The 20,893-nt window shown below is 40.2% G+C and overlaps 1 protein-coding gene across 18 annotated transcripts in view; it reads right to left on the reverse strand.

The window, feature by feature from the left end:
* Nucleotides 1–20,893, reverse strand: part of Afdn (afadin, adherens junction formation factor) — a 118,588-nt gene that overhangs the window by 67,075 nt on the left and 30,620 nt on the right. For 10 of the 18 annotated variants that reach the window (XM_090337812.1, XM_090337811.1, XM_090337814.1 and 7 more), the window contains exons 4-11: nucleotides 19,602–19,765; nucleotides 18,360–18,520; nucleotides 11,979–12,136; nucleotides 9,548–9,659; nucleotides 7,746–7,913; nucleotides 5,076–5,120; nucleotides 1,733–1,827; nucleotides 543–805 (exon numbers count right to left, since the gene is read on the reverse strand). In XM_090337812.1, the coding sequence (XP_090193938.1) occupies nucleotides 543–805; nucleotides 1,733–1,827; nucleotides 5,076–5,120; nucleotides 7,746–7,913; nucleotides 9,548–9,659; nucleotides 11,979–12,136; nucleotides 18,360–18,520; nucleotides 19,602–19,765 (1,166 nt within the window). The remainder of the gene's footprint in view (nucleotides 1–542; nucleotides 806–1,732; nucleotides 1,828–5,075; nucleotides 5,121–7,745; nucleotides 7,914–9,547; nucleotides 9,660–11,978; nucleotides 12,137–18,359; nucleotides 18,521–19,601; nucleotides 19,766–20,893) is intronic. The other 8 variants (XM_090337818.1, XM_090337823.1, XM_090337827.1 and 5 more) reach the window with 3 other exon arrangements.

Below are 20,893 nucleotides of genomic sequence, written 5' to 3' on the forward strand. Positions count from 1 at the left end.
AAAAAAATTATATTTTCCAAAATGAACTCCAAGAAATAGAAACAAGAAGTTTTTCATTTGGGGGTTTCTTCCTCCTTTGTCACTGTTTTTGTTTTCTGTGAAGTTCATCTGTTACAGGGAGGGTAAGGGGGAGCACATTAATGGTGAGGCAAAAGGGTGATAGCACCAGACACTGTGTTAAAAATGAACTATATAATTTGTGGGATGAGAATTGTAAAAAAGTGAGGGAAGGCAAGATACTATTCAGAGAGAAAAGTCCTTATTACCTGACTTATGTAACTGTAACCCTCCTGTACACCACTTTACTGTAACAATAAATAAATAAAAACTAAAACTTCCTATTTTAACATGAAGTCAGAATTTTCAGGGTTTTTTGTTCTAAAACAACCTAGTCAACAAGAATAAAAACCAAGCCACATCTCCAGCTTTGATTTTTAAGACTGAGAGTCTAAAAATAATTGAAAGCCAGAGCACTTCCATTTAATTCAAGTTCCTGTCACTGTAGCTAGCATGCTGGTCTATCACATCACAATCACACTCACCCTGGCTTATGTCTGGGGCCCTTGACCATCAGGCCTCCCTCCACAGACCTCTTCCCAAGAGCCTGGTCCTGGCTGGGGTCCACAAACTTGAACACATGCGATGTGCCAAACTGTAGCTTCATGCCACTCTGCAGCATGGTGGTCTCTGAGATGCGCTGGCCATCCACGTACGTCTCGGCGTCCATGCTTCTGGGAGTCACAGTCACTACTCCATCCATGTTGGTAAGGTCACAGTGATGGGGCTGAATTCCTGGGCCAAACAACTGAAAACAGAAGAAATTCTCATCATCAATGTGCAGAATCTAAAACTGCAAGTTTCTCTTCTAAATATAACAAACACATCTGCAAGATATGAAGACCTAACAAAGTCCTGGTTTCCGAGTGCTTTCTTAAATGAATTCCCTCCTAACAGTACAAAATATTGTCAAAACATCCAAACATTTTTAGCATCTAGTAATTTAAGGTATATTCTGATTTGAATTTTTAAAAGATGTTATCGCTAGGCCTAGCTCAGTGATATGGTGCTTGCCCACCAAGTGAACCCTAGCACCATAAAAACATAATCATTGTGGCTGTGGCTCAAAGGGTAGCGTGGTAGCCTTGAGCTGAAGAGCTCAGGGATAATGCCCAGACCCAGACTTCAAGCCCCATGACCAACCTCCCCCAAAATATTTATAAGACAGTTAAAAGCTATACAAAAGATAACTACAAAAAAAAAAAAGATAACTACAATTAAAAATCTCTACTTGTTTTACTACCTTGGTAAGAATGAATGGTAGAACTGAAATCCCTATCATTTTACAAATGGGAAATAAAAGAAGGGATTTCAAAGTGACAGGTGTTGACCTCACTTCTTCAGAGTCCAAGTGTACTGTTTGAAGTACTTGTTAGGGTTCAGCTAATACTGCCGTGTGCACTACACCCATGGGTAGGTACTGGCAAGTCTTCTCCACCCTGAAACACACTCACAAGCTGCTATCACCACTTCACGGAAGTAAACAACCATGGAGGAATGTCCTAACTAGTCCCAAGTTTCGGTAGATGAAGTCTGCACATAAATGCACACGCCTCTTCACACTGAGGTAGAGTAAATGAGAGTTACCTATAATTACACACAGGTCTGTGTGTGAGCTACATCACTATGGGTAGTAACTACAGCAGAAAGCTTAGGGTGGAGTATAACTGCCTACCTGAATGGAGTTGTCGTCGAACTTTTCTGTCCCAACTTCAGTCACACTTAACTGAAGGCGGTAGAGCTTTGGCTTATCTCTGGAGTCAGAGCCATCTGTGAGAAGAAGAGAACTCCATTTGCCAAGTCCAATGGTCTTGTCAGCTTACCCGAAACAGACTGACCTTAACATGATACTTCATCTCACATTACTAAAAATTTCTCAAGAAATCTCCAAATTACATCATACAATTCATCAATCTGGGTACAAAAACTTCAAGCAAGCACATTTAATATACACTGCTAAGACCACTGCAGTCCCAACATTTTGTTTCATTAAAGGAAATTTTCTCTACTACACTGACTGTCCTGGGTCCTTCTTGGTGTTTCTGAGATGCAATCACAGTGACAAGATGAAGATCATTGGAGACATTCAGCCTTCCCCTCTGCTCAGATCCTTCAGACAGAAAACATGCTACGCCCAGACCTCCTGGACCAAAGTCCTGGGGTGCGGGCCAAAGAGGAGTCTTCTGAACCATCATTAGTGCTTAGCACCCTCAAGCAAAAATGGGATAAAGGACAGGCAGAAGACTAGGTGTGCTACTTCTTTTCTATCTTTCTGAATTACTGGAACTTAGTTTTCATGAGCATGATGGAGGAGGAAGGGCACGAGAGGAGGAGGAGAGGAAAGGAAGGGAAGAGGAAGGGCAGAAGCAGCAGCACGGTCAGGCTTTACCTTCACTTACACTGGGCACACTTATCCCCTCTCACTCACTGTGCCCAGCTAATGAAAAACGGTGTGCACTTAAAGCTTCTCCATTTCTCTATTTCATATAAAAAAAGTATGCCTCCCAGAATTATGACACAATCTCAGACTTGCACTCCGTAACAGAAGCACAATACTCAGTCTAGTGTTGTAAATACATACACCAAGCCAGTTTTCTTAAAAGGTAAGCAAGAGTCTCCTTGACTTCATTCATAACTGCCCAGGGAAGTTTCAGAACCACTTATTAGGATTCCGATCACTAGAATCAGGAATTAAGTTGTAAGAGCTTCAGAGATTAAACATTTTGGAGGACTTATAACTATATCCAGTTTTAGACTCCTAAATTTTCTCGGCTATGGTGTGATCTCAACTTTTTCAGTCAAGGAAATACGCAAGTTTTGTTAAAATTTGAAGTTTTAAAGTATACAAAGTAACACTTTGGTAGTATTTTCTGTTTCTGAAATATCTCAGAAGTCTGTGACACTGGATGAAGGGAAGATGAGACTGGTCAGAGTACCAATGCTTGGTAAGAAGGAAAAGTGATTCATTTATCTTCAACTCTAACCTTAGAAACTCCTGATCCAAACAAAGCATCAGAACCACGTGAGAGGCTAGGCATGATAGTATATATGTACAAACCCCAACCGTTGGGAGACCAAGGAGGATCTTAAGTTCCAGGCCAAACTGGACCTCTTTTGAAAAATAAATTTAAAAATCAAAAAACATCTGGGACTGTTTTCAGGCATGGACAGAAGGTTCTCATCCTGGAATGACCACTACTCTGTGCCAGTTATACCATGGGCAGTCAGAGAACATGATCCTCTTCTGTCTCTAATGTACCATTGTTTACAGAAATTCCCACTGACCCACTAACCTCCCTCAAGTCTGAACTACTCAGTGGCTAGGCTTTACCTGGCCTTCTGAATGTACTCAACTGTATGACCGCAAGTATTAGCCCCAAGTAACTCCACTAAAAAGGAAGGAAACTGTATAATGAATATTGTCACAAAAATTATCTGAATTACAAAGAAAACAAAATAAACAACTATGGTTGAGGCAAAAAAAAAAAAAAACAACTGTTGTAATGCAAAGTGAAAGGCAACATGAGAGATAAGCCTGCATAGGGGCAAGAGAAGTGCATAGGGGCAAGAGAAGTTCACTGCAATCTTCTCTAGTGTAAGCAAGCAGATGCTACATGAAGAAGGGAGAGACGCAAGCTTCTTTCCCTTCTTACATGAGGTAAGCTAGGCGCCAGTGGCTCACACCTACTATTCTAGCTATTCAAGAGGCTGAGTTCTGAGGATTGTGGTTTAAAGTTCTGAAGATTGTGGTTTGAAACCAGGCCAGAAAGAGACATCCACGAGATTCTTATCTGTGATTAATCACAAAAAAGTCAGAAGTAAGGAGCTGGAACTTTGGCCTAGTGGCAGAGTGCTTGTCTAGCATGCAGGAAGGCCCAGGTTCGATTCCTAGGTACCACATACATAGAAAAAGCCAGAAGTGGTGCTGTGGTTCAAGTGGTAGAGCTCTACCCTTGAGAAAACCCAAGGACAGTGCTCAGGCTATAAGTTCAAGGCCTTGGACTGGTCAAAAAAAAAAAAAGTTAGAAGTGGAGCTGTGGCTCAAGTGATAGAGCACATAGCCTTGAGCCAAAGAAGCTCAGACAGTGCCCAGGCACTAAGTTCAAGCCCCAGGACTGGCATAAATACAATTAAATTTAAAAAGAAAAAGAATAGCCAGAGATAAAGCCCAGGGTGGGCTGGGGACTGGGAAGGCGGCAAGGTGGCAGAGGACAGTGCCCCGGCTGGCCCTGGGGTAGACCTGCTCTAGCTCCTGGCTAGAAGCGCTGATTACATGGTCCCCTTCAAAATTCATACCACCCAGCATCCCTCCCCAACAAGCCCTCCACACCCAGCTCTCCTCAGCCCCCACGCCTGAGCACCTTTCCTTGGTGGAGAACCAGGGCAGCTCTGGAGGATATTTACATGCAAGGGAGTTCTAGGCAGTCCTACAGCAGACCAAGCACTTACAATAGGAAAAGTGCCTTACATAAGGCAGGCCACCCAGAAACATGGGCCAGAAGTATTTCTGAGTAGCGTTGTTTGCGTACATGCAAGATATCTTGGACATGGGACCCGAGTCTAAACATGACCTTCTTTAATGTGTCATATCCATCTATATAGTCTACTCATATCATACAATGTATTTAGTGTGCCGGAGTTCTGACTACTACATGAGGTCAAGCATGGAATGTTTCACTTTTGACATGGTGTCAGCATCCCAAAAATTACAGCAAATTTTCAGATAAGAAATGCTGAATCTATACTCTACGTGTGGAAGGGACGCAGACCACAGTAATAGCCTAAGAGTACTTCCTCCCATTTTCAGTTAGCGACTCTTCTGCTTGAGGGGGTTTTCCACGAAAGACAGCAGTGGAACACATTTCCAATGATTAAGGTAAGCTGTGGGCCGAGGACGCTGCTGAGACTGGCAGCACATTAAATTTCTATGCACACAGGTTCTACCTGGTCAGACAACATTATTTTGCCCATGAGGCTTTGTTAGAGCCCAGTTACAATAGTAGTAAGCATAGCATTACCTTCATAAGCGTGACAGCTGTAGTAGGCAAAGTGATTCCTTCTCCCTGGGATTAAACACATGTCAGGACCCAGGTGAAGGCAGCATCAGCGGGACAGAGATCATGCAGAACACGTAGAAGAGGAAAGGAGGAGAAGAGACGCAGAAGGTGAGCTTCAGTGAGACGTTTCAAAGGAAGAAAAGGTACATTTTACCCATCAGCTTTCAAAGCTGTGCAGATAAGATGACTGTCGTGTCCTAGTCAGTGTTTTAGAAATCAGTGCAGACCGTTAAAGGAAAAGCAAGACGATAGTGAGGCAGCAGGCAGCAGGACGGCAACAGTGACTCAGCCAAACAGGAGGCCAGCGCACCTGAATGACTGCTCCTTAGAGGAGAGGACAAGGCAGCCCCCAGGCTTCCACTTCTCCAGAAAACAGGGCAGGCATGCCCATGTCTTAGATACCTCCTACCAACAGGGGAGGCCTGGCTGACAATGTGCCACGTAGAAACCAGCTCCTCACAGACCTAGATGCACGAATTTTATTCAGCATGCTGACCCAAAAAGAAATCAGGACCCAGTGAAAAGACTCTGGCCAAACACTCAGACCTGCTAGCAGTCCCTACCTTACCTTAAGACCACCCACCATGTGTGAGACAGTGAGGACCCCTCTCCACAGGCAGCCTGGAGAAGCTGGGAGGGAGTGTGGATTAGAGAGAGCTGCTGCCCACAGTTGTGACCATGGCCTGGTGGATGATTACCTGCCAGTGGGGACAGTGTCACTCCCCTTCCCATCCGATGCTCCCCTCACAGGGAGTTCAACAAATGATGGCAAAAGGCAGCCAAGTGCCAAGCACTGTGTATCAGTAAGCGTGTGATGCATGCTGATGCAAGTGCCTAGTGAAAAGCTGAACTAGTATTTACCCATGGACTATAGTACACCCATAGCTACAAAAACTGTCTCTGTATTTAACCATTTGAGAGGTGAGATAAAATAAACAGCCAAAATGGAAACACATCAGAATATGAGGTTAAGGATGAATCTCTTTCTTAGTGCTCCATCGCTAAGCCCCAGGATAGTGTGTGATATATCTAAGTAATAAACAGAATGAGGGAACGTCATCCACAAACATCAACTTTCCACTAGTCATCTGAAATTTATTCTGTACTATTCTATCTGTAAATTTCTCTACTGGCTAATACTTTTCAATTTTCCTAACTTTGTGTTTGGGAGAACATCAAGTTTCCAGTGCTTAATAATGCAAAGGTGTCCAATATCCAAAAATGATCCTAAAAACGAAGTTGAAAAACAAGTCGCTCTCTCAGTATCGCTGTTTCTTCCCTCAGGTAAACAAGAGCCAGGGGCTTTCAAACTTTACATAGTAATACTGAGACATGTCTCCTAACTACAGTGAGAAAACAAAATTTCAAAATTTCTACCTACCCAAAGAGAGGGGCAAAGTAATACCAATGGATTTCTTACAAACTGACAACTGACGAAAACAAAGACCTCAATATAAATGAATTTAACCCTACTTACTTCTCTTGGCCACACTGCCACCAGCACCAACTCAGATGGGCATGGAGACTCTCACTGCCATTCTATTCTAAGAATACAAGCAGTTTCACAGGACTGCAGGACCACAAACACCAGATCTAAACTCAGATCATTTTAACAGTCAGCTGTGTGAACCAACCTTAGAAGTACAATTAACACTGAAAATCCAAGGAAGAGCATAATCCTGACTAGAAACTGTATATAATCCATATAACTGCTTTATTTTCCTGGTAATTTTTCTATATTTACTAATTGGGCTTTGCTTAAATGCACTTTGAATAGGGAGAAGAACATGTTATCTTCGTTATATTTAATTGTTCAGGCCACATAATTCCATTTTAACTAAACAATGATATAATTTTGGCTGAATGATAAGCAAATACCCCAAATGCAGCAGACATATGCAAATATACGCTACACAGGAATGTGTGTATACATAATATTTAAGAATGTCAAGATATCTATCTGATGGCTAAATTATGACAGCCTTACAATATTCTGAAAACAAGATATTTAGAAAACTAATATGAAAACATTGTATAAAACTCAAATAACAGTCCACTTAACAAGATGGCTCTCTTAGATGTACTGTTTAAATTTAAAGATAATCCTTTGGGACATTATTCATTATACACAGTATGACTTCCCTTTCTCCCTCCTGTCTCCCAAGCTCACTCACACACACTAATTCCCAGGAAAAGTTCAGCTTACTATTCACTATTTTCCAATGATTTCATTCGTTCATTCATTCATTCATTCATTTTGGGTGGTAACAGAGTCTGAACTCAGGCTTTCACACTTGTTAGTCAAGCAATCTATGACCCAAACCATTCTGCCAATTTGTTTACTTTTTTTACAAACTATTTTACCAAAGTTAATTTAGTAATCTTTCCTTTAAAAATAAAATGAAAATTTAAAACTCTAAATACGTTATGTATTACTTCTTAAATCTTTTTGTTCAAGTGAATTAATTTTATTCGTGAATACACATACTTAAATTTGTTTAAATAAATGCTGTCTATGATGGTTATATTTTTCTAACTAAATGAATGCTTAAGATGCATTAAAATCATTAAGAGGAACATTTCACACTAAACCTGTACATCATGCTCCTGGTACATAACAAGCCTTCTCACCTGGGCTTAACTCTACCAAGTAGGGCAGTTTCTCGGGGGGGAGAGATGAGCCATAGCCAGCCCCATCGGGTCTCTCTTTCCCCTTTGGCAGCTTCCCTTCTGCGTGTTTCTTAGTTTTCTTCGGAACATAGTCTGGTGGCCTCCTCTTCAACTGGAAGACTAGAATCCCTAGAATGTTAACAACGGCAGTCATCAATCAGACTGGATGATAAAGATGCCAGCTGCACAGCAGTCTAAAAATCACCAACAGCATCTGCTAAAGAACATCTACCTGACTGGGTGCAGTGGCTCACACCTGTCACCCTAGCTACTCGGGAGGCTGTGATCTGAGGATCCAGGTTCAAAGCCAGCCTGGGTACAAAAGGACCTGAGACTCTTATCTCCAACTAACCGCTAGAAAACGGGAAGTGGGGCTTGTCTCAAGGGTAAGGTAGTAGCCTTGAGCTGAAGAGCTCAGGGACAGCATCCAGGCCAAGTTCAAGCCCCATGACCCCCCCACCCCCAAAAAAAGAACAACCACCTGAACAGAAAAGCTCACCCAGTTTATAATTTTACTCAGTGAAGGAAGTACTAGTCTTTTGGTGACCCTGGAAAACTCCAACAAGCCATTTTCAAAGATTATTTTTAATTAATAACAGCTAGCAACCCAAAGATATCATATGCTTAAGAGCAACACAAAATCAGCTTAAAAATAAATGAATATTTCTTCTGATAACCCTGTGGTCAATTAACATATTCCTACACAAAGACATCTTCATTGATCTGATTTTTGACAACAGAATTCAAAATTTAAGCCAATTTTTTTCTTTAATCAAGTTTAATAAACTTTATCTAGAAAATGTGCTAAACAAGTATTTTATTTAACCTGGAAACCTGTTTACTTGGGGCTTTTTGGTACTGTAATAATCTGTATTCAATATTGTTAGGATAATGGGTAATCAATTTTGTGTAGTCGTCATTCAGCAAAAGGCACCTGGACCCTATGACCGCAAGTCAATCTATGCTGTGACCCCAACAGTAAAAAAACTGTAGTTCATTAAAATACAACCTTAAACTCTTGCTGCTTTGAAATAGCAAGAAACAGAGAAAACGGTGAATAGTGGCATGTATAAATCCCTTAAAAGACAGCATGTATCCCCTAATCCAGAAGCTGAAACCTATCATCATAACAAATTCAAAACCTAACATAAATGGACAACTTATCTCCTGAGACAGGTAGCAGGTAAGATGCAGACACAGTAAAAAACAACAACAACAACAACAACAACAACAAAAACCTATTATCACATTAATGAATTCTGTATTTAGATTTGGATCTCATTTTCAAGGTAACTTATTATATATGTGCAGATATTCCAAAATTTGAAAAAAAGAAATTCCAAGTTCACAAACATTTATAGTCTGAAGCATTTTAATAAGAAACAGTCAAACTTTACCTTAGCTAATATCCTTTATAGTCTTGATTACCTTTCCTATCATAACACATGTGTGCAAATAGCATCTAGCATCTAGTCAATATGGAAAGTGTTTCACTGCTAATTGATAACCACTATCTTTGACTGCTAAGTCTGCTTCTTCCAGCTTTCCATCTGTGGTGTCAGCATCTGGGCAGAAGACTCACATGAGCTGAGCACAGTACCACTGCCAAGATTCTACCCCAAGTGTACAAAGAAGGTGGGAACCAGTACAGCAAAGGGCCCTCAAAAAACATACACATCATCTGAAAAACAACATGCATAGCACATAGAAATCTTGCTCCTGTTTTACAGAAGAAATTCTTTAGCTAATAGGCCTACTCTTACCTTTGTCACTTGGCCATTCCCTGAAGATTTGTAAAGGACATTCATCATCATCAAGAATAATTTCTTTAGCACCTCTTTCATCAGAATGCTGAGCTCCAGGAGGAAGCATGACCTATCAGAGAAATAATATTAACAGTAAATACACTCCAAAAGCAAAAATGGTTTGTCATCCTGAGGCCAGCCCCTAATTCAAGGTTCTCTGTCTTTCCTCCAAACTACTGCTGCTGAGATCATAGGTATGTACTACTTGGCTTGAAAGTACTACTTTTGAATGAATTAAAAAGTCACTGGAAGCTGGCGCTGGTGGCTCACACCTGTAATCCTACTACTCAAGAGGCAAAGATCTGAGGATTGTGGTTCAAAATGAGCCCAAGAAGAAAAATTGCCAATGCACAAAGCCAGAAGTAGAACTGTAGGCCAAGTGGTAGAGCACCTGGCTTGAAGGGAAAGCTAAGCAAGTGTACAAGGCTGAGTTCAAGCCCTTATACTAGCACAGAAAAGTAAGTAATAAAAAATCCTTTCGTTTCTTAACATACACATTCCTCCATTTAGCTATGGTGCGCGTTATGCTCTCCTCTGAAGCCTCAGAAAAGTGCAATTAAGTGGGCGCTGGTGACTCACACCTGTAATCTTACTTGGCAGCTGAGGTCTGACGATTGAGGATCATGGTTCAAAGCCATCTAGGACACAAAGTCCATGAGAACCTTATCTCCAATTACTCACCAAAAAACCAGAAGTACAACTGTGGTTCAAATGTTAGAGTGCTAATCTTGAACAAAAATGCTCAGGGACAGCATCTGGGCCCTGAGTTTCAGCTGAAGGGCCAGCCACAGTGAACCTTGTCTGTGACTCTAGCTAGATCTTTTAAAGGCAGTTCTTACCTTTGAACCCCAGCAGGATACCTAACAAAGACAGCAACTTAAAGAGTATTTATTAAATAAATAAAATAAAAAATGAGTAAAGAATATGAAACAGCTATAATTTATGAAACAATGAGCTGAAAAAAATTTTAAAACTCTAATTCGGGAAATAACTACAATAAACTTCTTATTTCTACTATCTCAGCTTACAAAGAAAATTGATCAGAAAATAATATAGCAGTAAACCAAAACAATTAAAGAGACTCTGAAAGAAATCTAGCAAGGCCACCTCATACCTGGCAGAGGAGAAGGAAGGATCATGAATTTGAGGCCTGTGTAGTTGCCTCAAAAACAAAACGGATAGGAACAGTTCAAGTGTCTATCTAGAAAACATGAAGCCCTGAGTTCAATCTCCAACTACTGGGAAGAAAAATCAGTGACTGGCTGAACAAAGACTCAAAATAGGGCTTTTCATGCTTATGACCTTGATGTATTCTATTTTTAAATTAATTTAAGTATTATTTTAGAGGTGATATACAATGGGATTACAATTTTGAGTCAGGTAAAGAGTACATTTCTTTTCAACAGTGTCTCTGTGCCCTCACTCTCTCCCAGTCCCTCCCTTCCATCTCCATCCACAAGTTATAGAGTTCCCTTGCATTAGTGTCCACTGAGGTCCACTGCTGCAATTTTTCACCCTTTTCCTCTCGAGTTCTGTACCTTCTCCAAACTTTTCTAAAGGTAAGACATGTGAACATACCATACATAAGGAAAACAAACAGAATCACCAAAAATAAAAAATTAATCAAAAGAAATAAAAAAGAAGTTTCTGGTGTCTATATCTTGGCATTCATTTATATATATATATAATTTTATGTAAATATGAAGAAGCACATATGCAATATGACTTTGTGTTTCTATCTTAAGAGTATTCTCAGCAGGGCATGGTGGCTCACACCTGTAATCCTAACTACTCAGGAGGCTGAGATCTGAGGATTATTATTTCTAAAATGGAAGAGAAATTGTTCTGATACAAATCTAACACATGGCTTCAGCTTATCAGATTCTCAGTAACAGCAAGGGGAGAAGGTAGGTCTAAGTTTAACTGTTTTAAAACTCTTTCAGGAAGCCAGATGGATGGAGAAAGGGTAGGCAAATAGTCATAATATTCAGTGTACATATGTCAAAATGCAATCAGGTAACTTAAGGGATGGGTGGGGTTTGGAAAGACAGGAGTGATAGGGAAGGGATGATACTGATCAAACTGCAATGTACTGATATGTAATACATGCATGCACCAACATACATATGTACTGATATATATCTGTACACATGTACTTATACGTACTGGTGTATATGTGTGCACATGTACTGACATATACTGGTGTATGCATACATACATGTACAGATTGCTGTAGTGAAACTTCTTTGTACAACTACTTAAAGATAATTTTTAAAAATTGAAGACTAAAATGAAACAAAACTAAAAAGTTAAAACAAAAATAATGTCTCTCCTTTACTGTAAGTGTACAAATGACGCTGTAAGAAGGACTGACATGGAAGTCACATACCCGAGCAATGCAGTAGTCCTTAGGGTTTTCTTTTTCCAAACCATACTTCTCTAAAGCTTCAGCCACAGCAAAATCTGCAGGATCTGTAGTAGATAGCAGGATTGTCTTGTAGGGAATATTTGGTTTTAAACTGTCAGCATAAATTCTCAATGTTCCACCTGAAAAATAAACATCTTTGAGCACAACTTAATTTTAAGAAGATGCCAGAAATAGTTAATATTTACAATCACTAGTATGCCAGCTGCATCAGATGGAAAGCAAATTCTACAGCACCACTCCATTCTGTTTCCCCTGAGATGACACATGTCAGCAGCCTGCTGACCTAGGGATACTCAGCTATGAGGAGAGTCAGATCAGCCCTCTCTTCATGGTGGTAGGCTGACTGACTTCCACGGGAGGGGAGGCGACTGTGAGGTGGCCCACTTCTACTGCTCCCCATACTCCCAGCCTGCTTCCTCCATTTCCACTTCCAGAAGTGAAGCAACTGGAACTTCCTCAATCTGAAGCAAATCAACCTTTAGCCCCACCAAAGAAGCTTATTTTTGACAAATGAACTAGGAGCCAAAAGAATTCTGGTGCTTACATTTAGACTCTGAAGTCTAGTCCAAAGGGATTTGCCACTAGAATGGGATTCTGATTTTTTGTTTCATATTTTTTTTCTTCTTGCTGTTGTTGGTTTGTTTTATCAACAGTAAGGGCCTCAAACTTGATCAGTTTGATTACTGACTTGACTTGTACTCAACATACATTATATATATATATAATATATATATACACACACACACATACTATTATCTTGAATTGCAACCCCTTTGAATAATTATTCAAACATTAATATATATTATATACATTCTTTAAAAAGGAGGGATAGGGACAGAAGTGTGGCCTAGTGGTAGAGTGCTTGCCTAGTATGCACAAAGCCCTGGGTTGGATTCCTCAGTACCAGTTACACTGACAAAGTGGGAAATGCTGCTATGGCTCAAGCAGTAGAGCACTAGCCTTGAGAAAGCACAGGACAGTGCCCAGACCCTGAGTTCAAGCCCAGGACTGGCCAAAAAAAAATTTTTTAAGATAAATAAAAGAGAGGGATAAACTTGAAAGCAAGGGAAGGGACGACACTGTCCAAAAAGAAATGTACTATCCATGGGCTGGGAGTTTGGCCTGGTGGTAGAGTGCTTGCCAAGCACATACATAGAAAAAAAGCTGGAAATGTTGCTGAGGGTCAAGTGGTAGAGCTCTAGCCTTGTGAAAGTCCACGGACAGGGCTCAGGCCCTGAGCTCAAGCCCAGGACTGGAAAAAAAAAAAAAAGAAAAAAGAAAGAAAGAAATGTACTAGCCAGGCACGATGGCTCACGCCTGTAATCCTACCTACTCAGGAAGCTGAGATCTGAGATCACGGTTCAAAGCTTGCCTGGGCACTAAAGTCATCTGTGAGACTATCTAAAACTGAAAACTGGAAGTGGCTTAAGGGGAAGGGCGTTAGCCTTCAGGGACAGCAACCAGGTCCAGAGTTCAAGTCCCATGACAAACCAAAAAAAAAAAAGTACTCTTTATCTGACTTATGTAACCCCTTTGTACATCACCATTATAAAAACGATAAAAAAAAAAACATTTTAAGGACATATAGTATAAAATAAATAAATGACATGAGCTAAATGCTCAGACAAGACTTTAGTGATCTCAATGCTACAGACCACAAAGCATGAAAGGCTTGTTTCATCAGAGATTTAAGGACAGAATTTATCAGAAAGTCACTAAAGAAAATCAGCATGGGCCACGAGGTGGCTCACACCTATAATCCTAGCTACTCAAGAGGCCGAGATCTGAGGATTGCAGTTCAAAGCCCCATGACCAACCAAAAAAAAACCCAACCTCTTAAGCCTACGAAACAGCACTCCATGGATGTGAATAGCTCGCAAAAACTATGTGACCTTCAAAAAACATCCCATTTTCTTAAAACTACCCTCCAATGTTACATTTTAAGCAATAACAACACACACTGCATCATGTAAACACTGAATTAAGTGACTTGGGAAAATGGAGAGATGAAGCTAGCTTTCTCTCTCAAGAGCCAGGACGCTGCCTGTGATGACAACAGTAGGTCACTTTCTCAAGCACACAGGTGCCTTAGGTCTGGAGCACGCTCAGAACAAACAGGTATTTGAACGTTCTACTTGAGCTTTTCAAAATTTTAGCTCTCTTTCTTTTCTCTGCTTCTCCTTTTTTTCTTTCTTCCTGACACATATTTATAAGTTTTTCAAATAGTTGGCAGGATAAAAAAAATACACTGAAACATTTAAGTCTCAAAATTATCCTCCTACAATACTAATGAAATCAAAAAGCCCTCGTTCTCCTAGGTTTTTGCTTTTATTTTTATTTTGTCTTATTGTGTCAATCCAGGCAACCTGAACTTTGCAACCCTTCTGCTTCAGCCTTCAGAGTGCTAGAGTAAGAGGTGTGCATCACTTCACCAGCCATCTGAAGATGGATATGAGTTACCATTTCAGTGAAATAACCAATCAACTCAGCCTCAAGGCAGTGAGGGCTGGAGTAAGTCTTGAAGGAGAAAGCAAGCTGCAAGGCCACCCTTGCTCAGAGCTCAGGCCGTCTCAGACCTGCTGGGAAACATACTACACAGCTCTGAGTCCTCAGCAACCTGTCAGGCAGCAGAGGCAGATGCATCTCCTAGCACAGTCCGTGGAGTCTGCCTCCTGAATTCACATCACAAGTTAGGGCAACATGTCTACAAGTAAACCCAAGCATGAACACAGCTCCTCTGCGCAGACCACACCTGCTGCCGTACACACATTATATTAAAAAACCCACCTGATGGCTAGCAACACCCGTGGTGTCGGCTGGGGCTCCAGAGGAGAGGTCAAGAATTAAACCTTTTCATGCATATCATATAAATAAGGCCTTAAAAAAGATCGACAAGTCCTAACATCGAAAATCCTACAATGGTCAAGAAAGTTCTCAAGCATACAAAAGCCAACATTCTAATAATAAATGTTAACATTAGAAGAGAAACATGGAGTTGAGGCAACGGATCACAGGAAGAACAGAACGGACTGGGGAAGGATGACTCAATCACAGAGGCCTGGAACAGAGTTATCAGGAACCACAATAGTTACAACTTTTCCTTTTTTCTTTCTTTCTTTTTTTTTGTAAGCAATTGATACTATGTTACTGTGAATGTCTAACTTTAAAACATGTATTATCTTTACTAGGCTTAAATACAAGCTGGTTATACAGTAAAGTCAACTATTTCAATTTTCTTTATAATACCATCTCACTGAGATACCTTCAGTAACTCTTGATGTGCTGGCAAGTAAAGTGCAGTGTACAGTGCATGCTGGCCAGTGGGAGTACAGTGTGTTGGCAATAGATATGCAGTGTACAGTAAGTACACTGCCACTTATACAAATACAGATATGCTGGTGAGTGGAAATACAGTGTGCCCTACACTGCCACTTACACAAGTGGAAATGCAGTGTGAAGTGCACTGCTACTACTGACTTCCCCAGATATATTTTACGCTGGAGATGTAACTTTAAAACTATCAACTCTAAATTTTAAAGGAGAAAAATTTCTAAACTAACAAGCAAAACAAACCTAAGTGTAAATTGATATGCAAATATTGTCACATAAATAAGAATTATGTGATGTAAAAGGCAAAAATTCAATGTCCTTGTAGACTATACTGGAGCATAATCTCACAAATCCTAAAATGTTTTCAGTAACACAATTTTTTTTTTCCCCCCAGTCCTGGGCTTGAGCTCAGGGCCTGAGCACTGTCCTTGGACTTTCTCAAGGCGAGAGCTCTACCACTTGAACCTCACCACCACTTCCGGCTTTTTTTTTATGTATGTGGTAGCGAGGAATCGAACCCGGGTCTTCATGCATGCTAGGCAAGCACTCTACCACTAGGCCAAACTCCCAGCCCTCAGTAACATAATTCTAAAACGTTTTATTTTGATACTATTATTATGCAATGTAGAGAGAAAAAAAACCATGACACTAAAATAAGGCAAACAAAGGTATGAAGGATGCAAGAATGTTCCTGTCAAGACTATCTCAATTTTCTAAACTCACAGTAGTTTAGAGGAGGAAGACCTCCTTACACCAGCAGCTCTCTCTTATCTTAGCTGGGATGTGACATGTGCATCTGAGCAGAATCCTGCACAGTAAGAAAGACACCAAGACCAGTGGACTATAGAGGATTTGGGGGCAAAGTGGAAGTCTCTCTCACACTCTAGATATTAATCCAGCAAATCACAAAGGAGTGAAGACTTTTAAATCCATGAGTTCACTGGAGCTTTTAACAGTCACAAGCTACATTTAGAGGATACTGTACAAGTATTCTTAGCCCTTCCATACTTATATGTATATCAATAGACATAGGCACAGATATGCACACCTATCCTGGTATCTATACCTGTATCTAAGACAGAAGGAAAGATGGCAAATAGAGCAAGAAGACTAGAAGCAAAATCTGTGAAATAAAAGATCATGGCTCTTAAAATAAATCAAACCAGGGCCACAAGTTTGGCCTAGTGGTAGAGTGCTTGCCTAGCATGCACGAATGCCCGGGTTCGATTCCTCGGTACCACATACATAGAAAAAGCCAGAAGTGGTGCTGTGGCTCAAGTGGTAGAGCTCTAGCCTTGAGAAAGTCCAAGACAGTGCTCAGGCCCTGAGTTCAAGTCCCAGGACTGGCAAAAAAAAAAAAAAAAAAGATAAATCAAACCAACAAAAAAGAGCAAAATAAAAAAGGAAATCTTAGAATGACAAAAAATAAATCAATATGGGTCTAATTTGATAAAGTATTGAGGTATTAAAGAATTACTGCCAATTCCTTTATATGTGATAGTGGCACTTGGATCAATTTTGTTTTGTTTGTTCAAGAATGTTCATCCTTCAAAAAATGTACCAAACAAGCCGGGAGTTTGGCCTAGTGGTAGAGTGCTTGCCTAGCATACACGAAGACCCAGGTTCGATTCCGTGGTACCACATATATAGAAAAAAGCTAGAAGAGGTGCTGAGGCTCAAGTGGTAGAGCTCTAGCCTTGAGAAAGTCCAAGGACAGTGCTCAGGCCCTGAGCTCAAGCCCAGGACTGGAAAAAAAAAAAAAATGTACCAAGCTTAGATAGGTGCTGGTGGCTATCACCTGTAATCCTAGCTACTCAGGAGGCTGAGATCTGAAGACTGGTTCAAAGCCAGTGCAGGCACAAAAGTCCGTGAGACTCTTATCTAAAATTACTCACCAGAAAACTGAAAGTGGTGCTGTGGTTCAAGAGGTAAACCCCTAGCATTGAGTTGGAGCTCAGGGATAGCACCTAGGCACAGAATTCAAGCCCCACGGCGCCCCCACACCCCACCCAAAAAAAAATCCAAAAGAACTAGAAATGAAATAGTTTGTAATTTGCTTCAAAATATTAAGTTTCAGATAGAAGAGCAATGTATTTTAGAGTAGAAAAGACAAATACTCTTTCTTCATTTGTGATGGGTACATGAAACATATATATATATATATATATATACGCATATTTATCTTCTTTTGTATAGATTTGGAATTTTCCAGAATCAAAGACCTAAAAGGCACATATATTCGTGAGTTTACACATGCACATAGATGTAGGTAAGCAGGAACACATATATGCAAGAACTTGGGACTGTTTAGAGGAATGATGGGGAACAGAGAAGGAAGAGATAGATGGGGTAAATAATTTCAAAATATATTGAAACTACGCATGAGGATAACATAAGGAATCTCGAATCTGATCAACAGGAGTTAGAGGAATGATGAGAGAGAACCAAATCGAGTTATTCTGATTAGAGTATAATACATTCAAGTTTGAAATACCATGGTGAAGTATTTTAGTACAATGTATATAAACCAAAGAATAAAATAAAACTATAGACAAGTAGAATAGACTCTGCTGGATGTTAAGGGAGGACCAGCAGGTGGGGAGGACAAATAAACCATATGAGGATGAATACGACTGAAGTCATTTATTTACATATATATAAACTCACATGAATGAAAGCAGAATAATGAAACCTGTTAAAAGTGTTTCAAGCAATGGGACTACAGGAGAGTGATACAGGAAGTGAGTTTGATCAGGTTATACTACATGAATACATGAAAATACCACAATGATATCCCACTTACACAACTAATGCGTCAATCTAGTTTAAAAAGGTGAAGCGGAGGACTGTGTATTATCAACTCTATTTCTGTATGAACAGAATTCTTCGTGAGATACAGATAGTACACCTCCACCCACTGTTTCAAGTAAGTAGGACTGATGAATATATAACAAGTGAAATCCAAATGCTCTGTACAAAAAGAATATGGGGAAAAATCAATGCAACCTGTACCTGAATCTGGCCGCCCGTCAGAGCTCCGAAACTCTTGCATTCTCTTTTCCAATTTTTGTTGTCTCCGCCGCTTCATTACCACCTCTGGATTAGAAATTGTTCGAGTAAAGCTGGTTTCAGGCATGTCTTTATAAACTTCAGCAGCCAGACGAGAATTCTCGCTATGTGAGGGAAAAAAAGAAATCAATAATATTTCTTTAAAAAAATTTTTTTTTTCCATTAGAAATACAAAATTGGAAGCCAGCATGGTGGCTCACGCCTGTAATCCTAACTACTCAGGAGGCTGAGATCTGAGAATCAAGGTTCAAAGCCAGCCTGGGAACAAAAGGACCTGAGACTCTTATCTCCAATTAATCTCTAGAAAACAGGAAGTGGGCTCAAGGGTAGGGCTTGAGCTGAAGAGTCCAGGGACAGCGCTCAGGCTGAGTTCAAGCTTCATGATCTACAAAAAAAAAAGAAAGGAAGGAAGGAAGGAAAGAGGGAGGGAGGGAGGGGAAAAAAAAGAAAAAGAAAAGAAATACAAAATCACAGAAAAAGTAGTGATAATGCCATCTGGCTATGTTCTGTTGTACACTACCATAAAGAAAAAAATAGTTTTTCTCAATAGAAACTAGTCATCTAAGTAGAAACTAAAATTAAAACTTCATCAATTTATACAACTTAGTGGTTTATACTCAGTAAGATAAGAAAGTAAACTATGTATTTCAACAATTTCCATCGGTTGTTTTCTAACAGCAAATAAGTGATGCTTTACCACAACATTCAAAATATAAGACCACAACATTCAAAATACAAGAAATACTTATTTACTTAAGAAATATTTATTTACTTAATCTCATTTAAGCCAGAGCTGCTAGCTCATGCCTGTAATCCTAGCTACTCAAGAGAGTGAGATCTGATGTTCAAAGCTAGCCCAGGCAGGAAAGTCTAAGAAGTTCTTATCTTCAACCATAAAAAGCCTTAACTGGATCTGATTCACGGGATAAAGTGCTACCCTTCAGCATTAAAGTTCAGGGATAGTGCCCAGATCCCACAGTTCAATTTTTTTTGGTTGTTCTGAGACCAGGATTCAAACTCAGTACCAGGTGCTCACTGGCTAGTGCTCTACCAACTGAGCCATGCCTTCAACCCTCAAGCCTCTTAACTGATATACATCCATGCCATAATGTGCCTGGTAACTTAGCAAGTGCATTACATTTGGAAAAACATCTGGCTTAAAGCACAATTCTCACATTTTTTTACCTGTCATCCCCTTGAGAAGGCCTATCCTCTTTATCGGATGCCTGTCTCAATGCCTCTTTTTCTCTCTTCTTCTTTTCCTTCTTCTCTTTCTTTGAAAGAGTTCTCTTGAAGTTCTGGATAACGCCTTCTTTTTCCTGCTTTTCTGGTCCATTGCTCTGAGCCTTCTGATGAAATCAACATTATCATCTTATTGGCCACCACCTAGGAATCCCAGAGGCTCCCCAAGCTGAGCCGCCTTTACCTCAACAAAGGCGTGCCTCAACTGAGGTGACAATGATGTGTATACTGCAAACCCGAGTGAACTGGAAAATCAAGACCTACCAAGTTTAGGCCTGAGGTATGGCTCAAGTGAGTGGCCGAGCAAGCATAAGACCAGGCCTGCAGTACCATCCACACCATGCCCTCACACTACCCCCCACACCTCCTACCCACCCTCACCCCACCCTGACACACACTACCCCCACATTCCACCCACATACACTACCCACCCACACCCCATGCCCACACACCCCCACTACCCACCCTCACCCTGTCCCCACACCCCCCACACTCCCTTACACACACACTACCCACCCTCACCCCACCACCACACCCTACACGCTCCATCATATCAAAATTTTCTTAATTTATAGTAATAAGCAAGGAAAAAATTAAAATACACAAAAAACCCTCAAAATTAGTACAAAATCAAGTACAAAGCTTGATTTTCAGCAAAAATAACCTGAATAAAAGGGACCTAATAAGAAATGGAAACAAGTCTAAAGTAACACCTCCCTCACAGGAACTTTTCTTTAAGGTCAAAGGAAAGGTTTAGAGTAACCACAATAAACTGGCTTTTATGATTAAAGCTTTTACACTTTGTGTTTCTATAAAGATGTTCTAGAAATTGTTCATTTGCTTATTTTTAATTTGTATTTCCATCTACAACTAAAGTCTGATAACAAATGGTACAGCATCACAGTATGTAAGAACTAACAAAGAGTTAAAAACAAAGAAAAAGAACACAGTTGGGAAAGAAAACAGTTACTGTATAAAGTGATCCTCTACACTACAAAATGAGAAAGAGAAAACATTAATATCACATTTTTTCTTATAGCAGGTGCAGACACCCATGGGTGGGCACATAGAGAACAGCGTCAGTTGGCATTATAACTGAAATCAAACATGACCAACTAAACAATGGAGACCATTCTAAGCTGCGTCCACCTGTTGAAATGCAAGCAACATCAATGACCTATCTGTAAAAATCTTAACTCCTAAGGATCATGGTTCAAAGTAAGCCTGAGCAAGAA

The sequence above is a fragment of the Megascapheus bottae genome, chromosome 8 (assembly GCF_031878675.1).
Source record: "Megascapheus bottae isolate mThoBot1 chromosome 8, mThoBot2.hap1, whole genome shotgun sequence".
In the NCBI taxonomy this organism is placed as follows: Eukaryota; Metazoa; Chordata; class Mammalia; order Rodentia; family Geomyidae; genus Megascapheus; species Megascapheus bottae.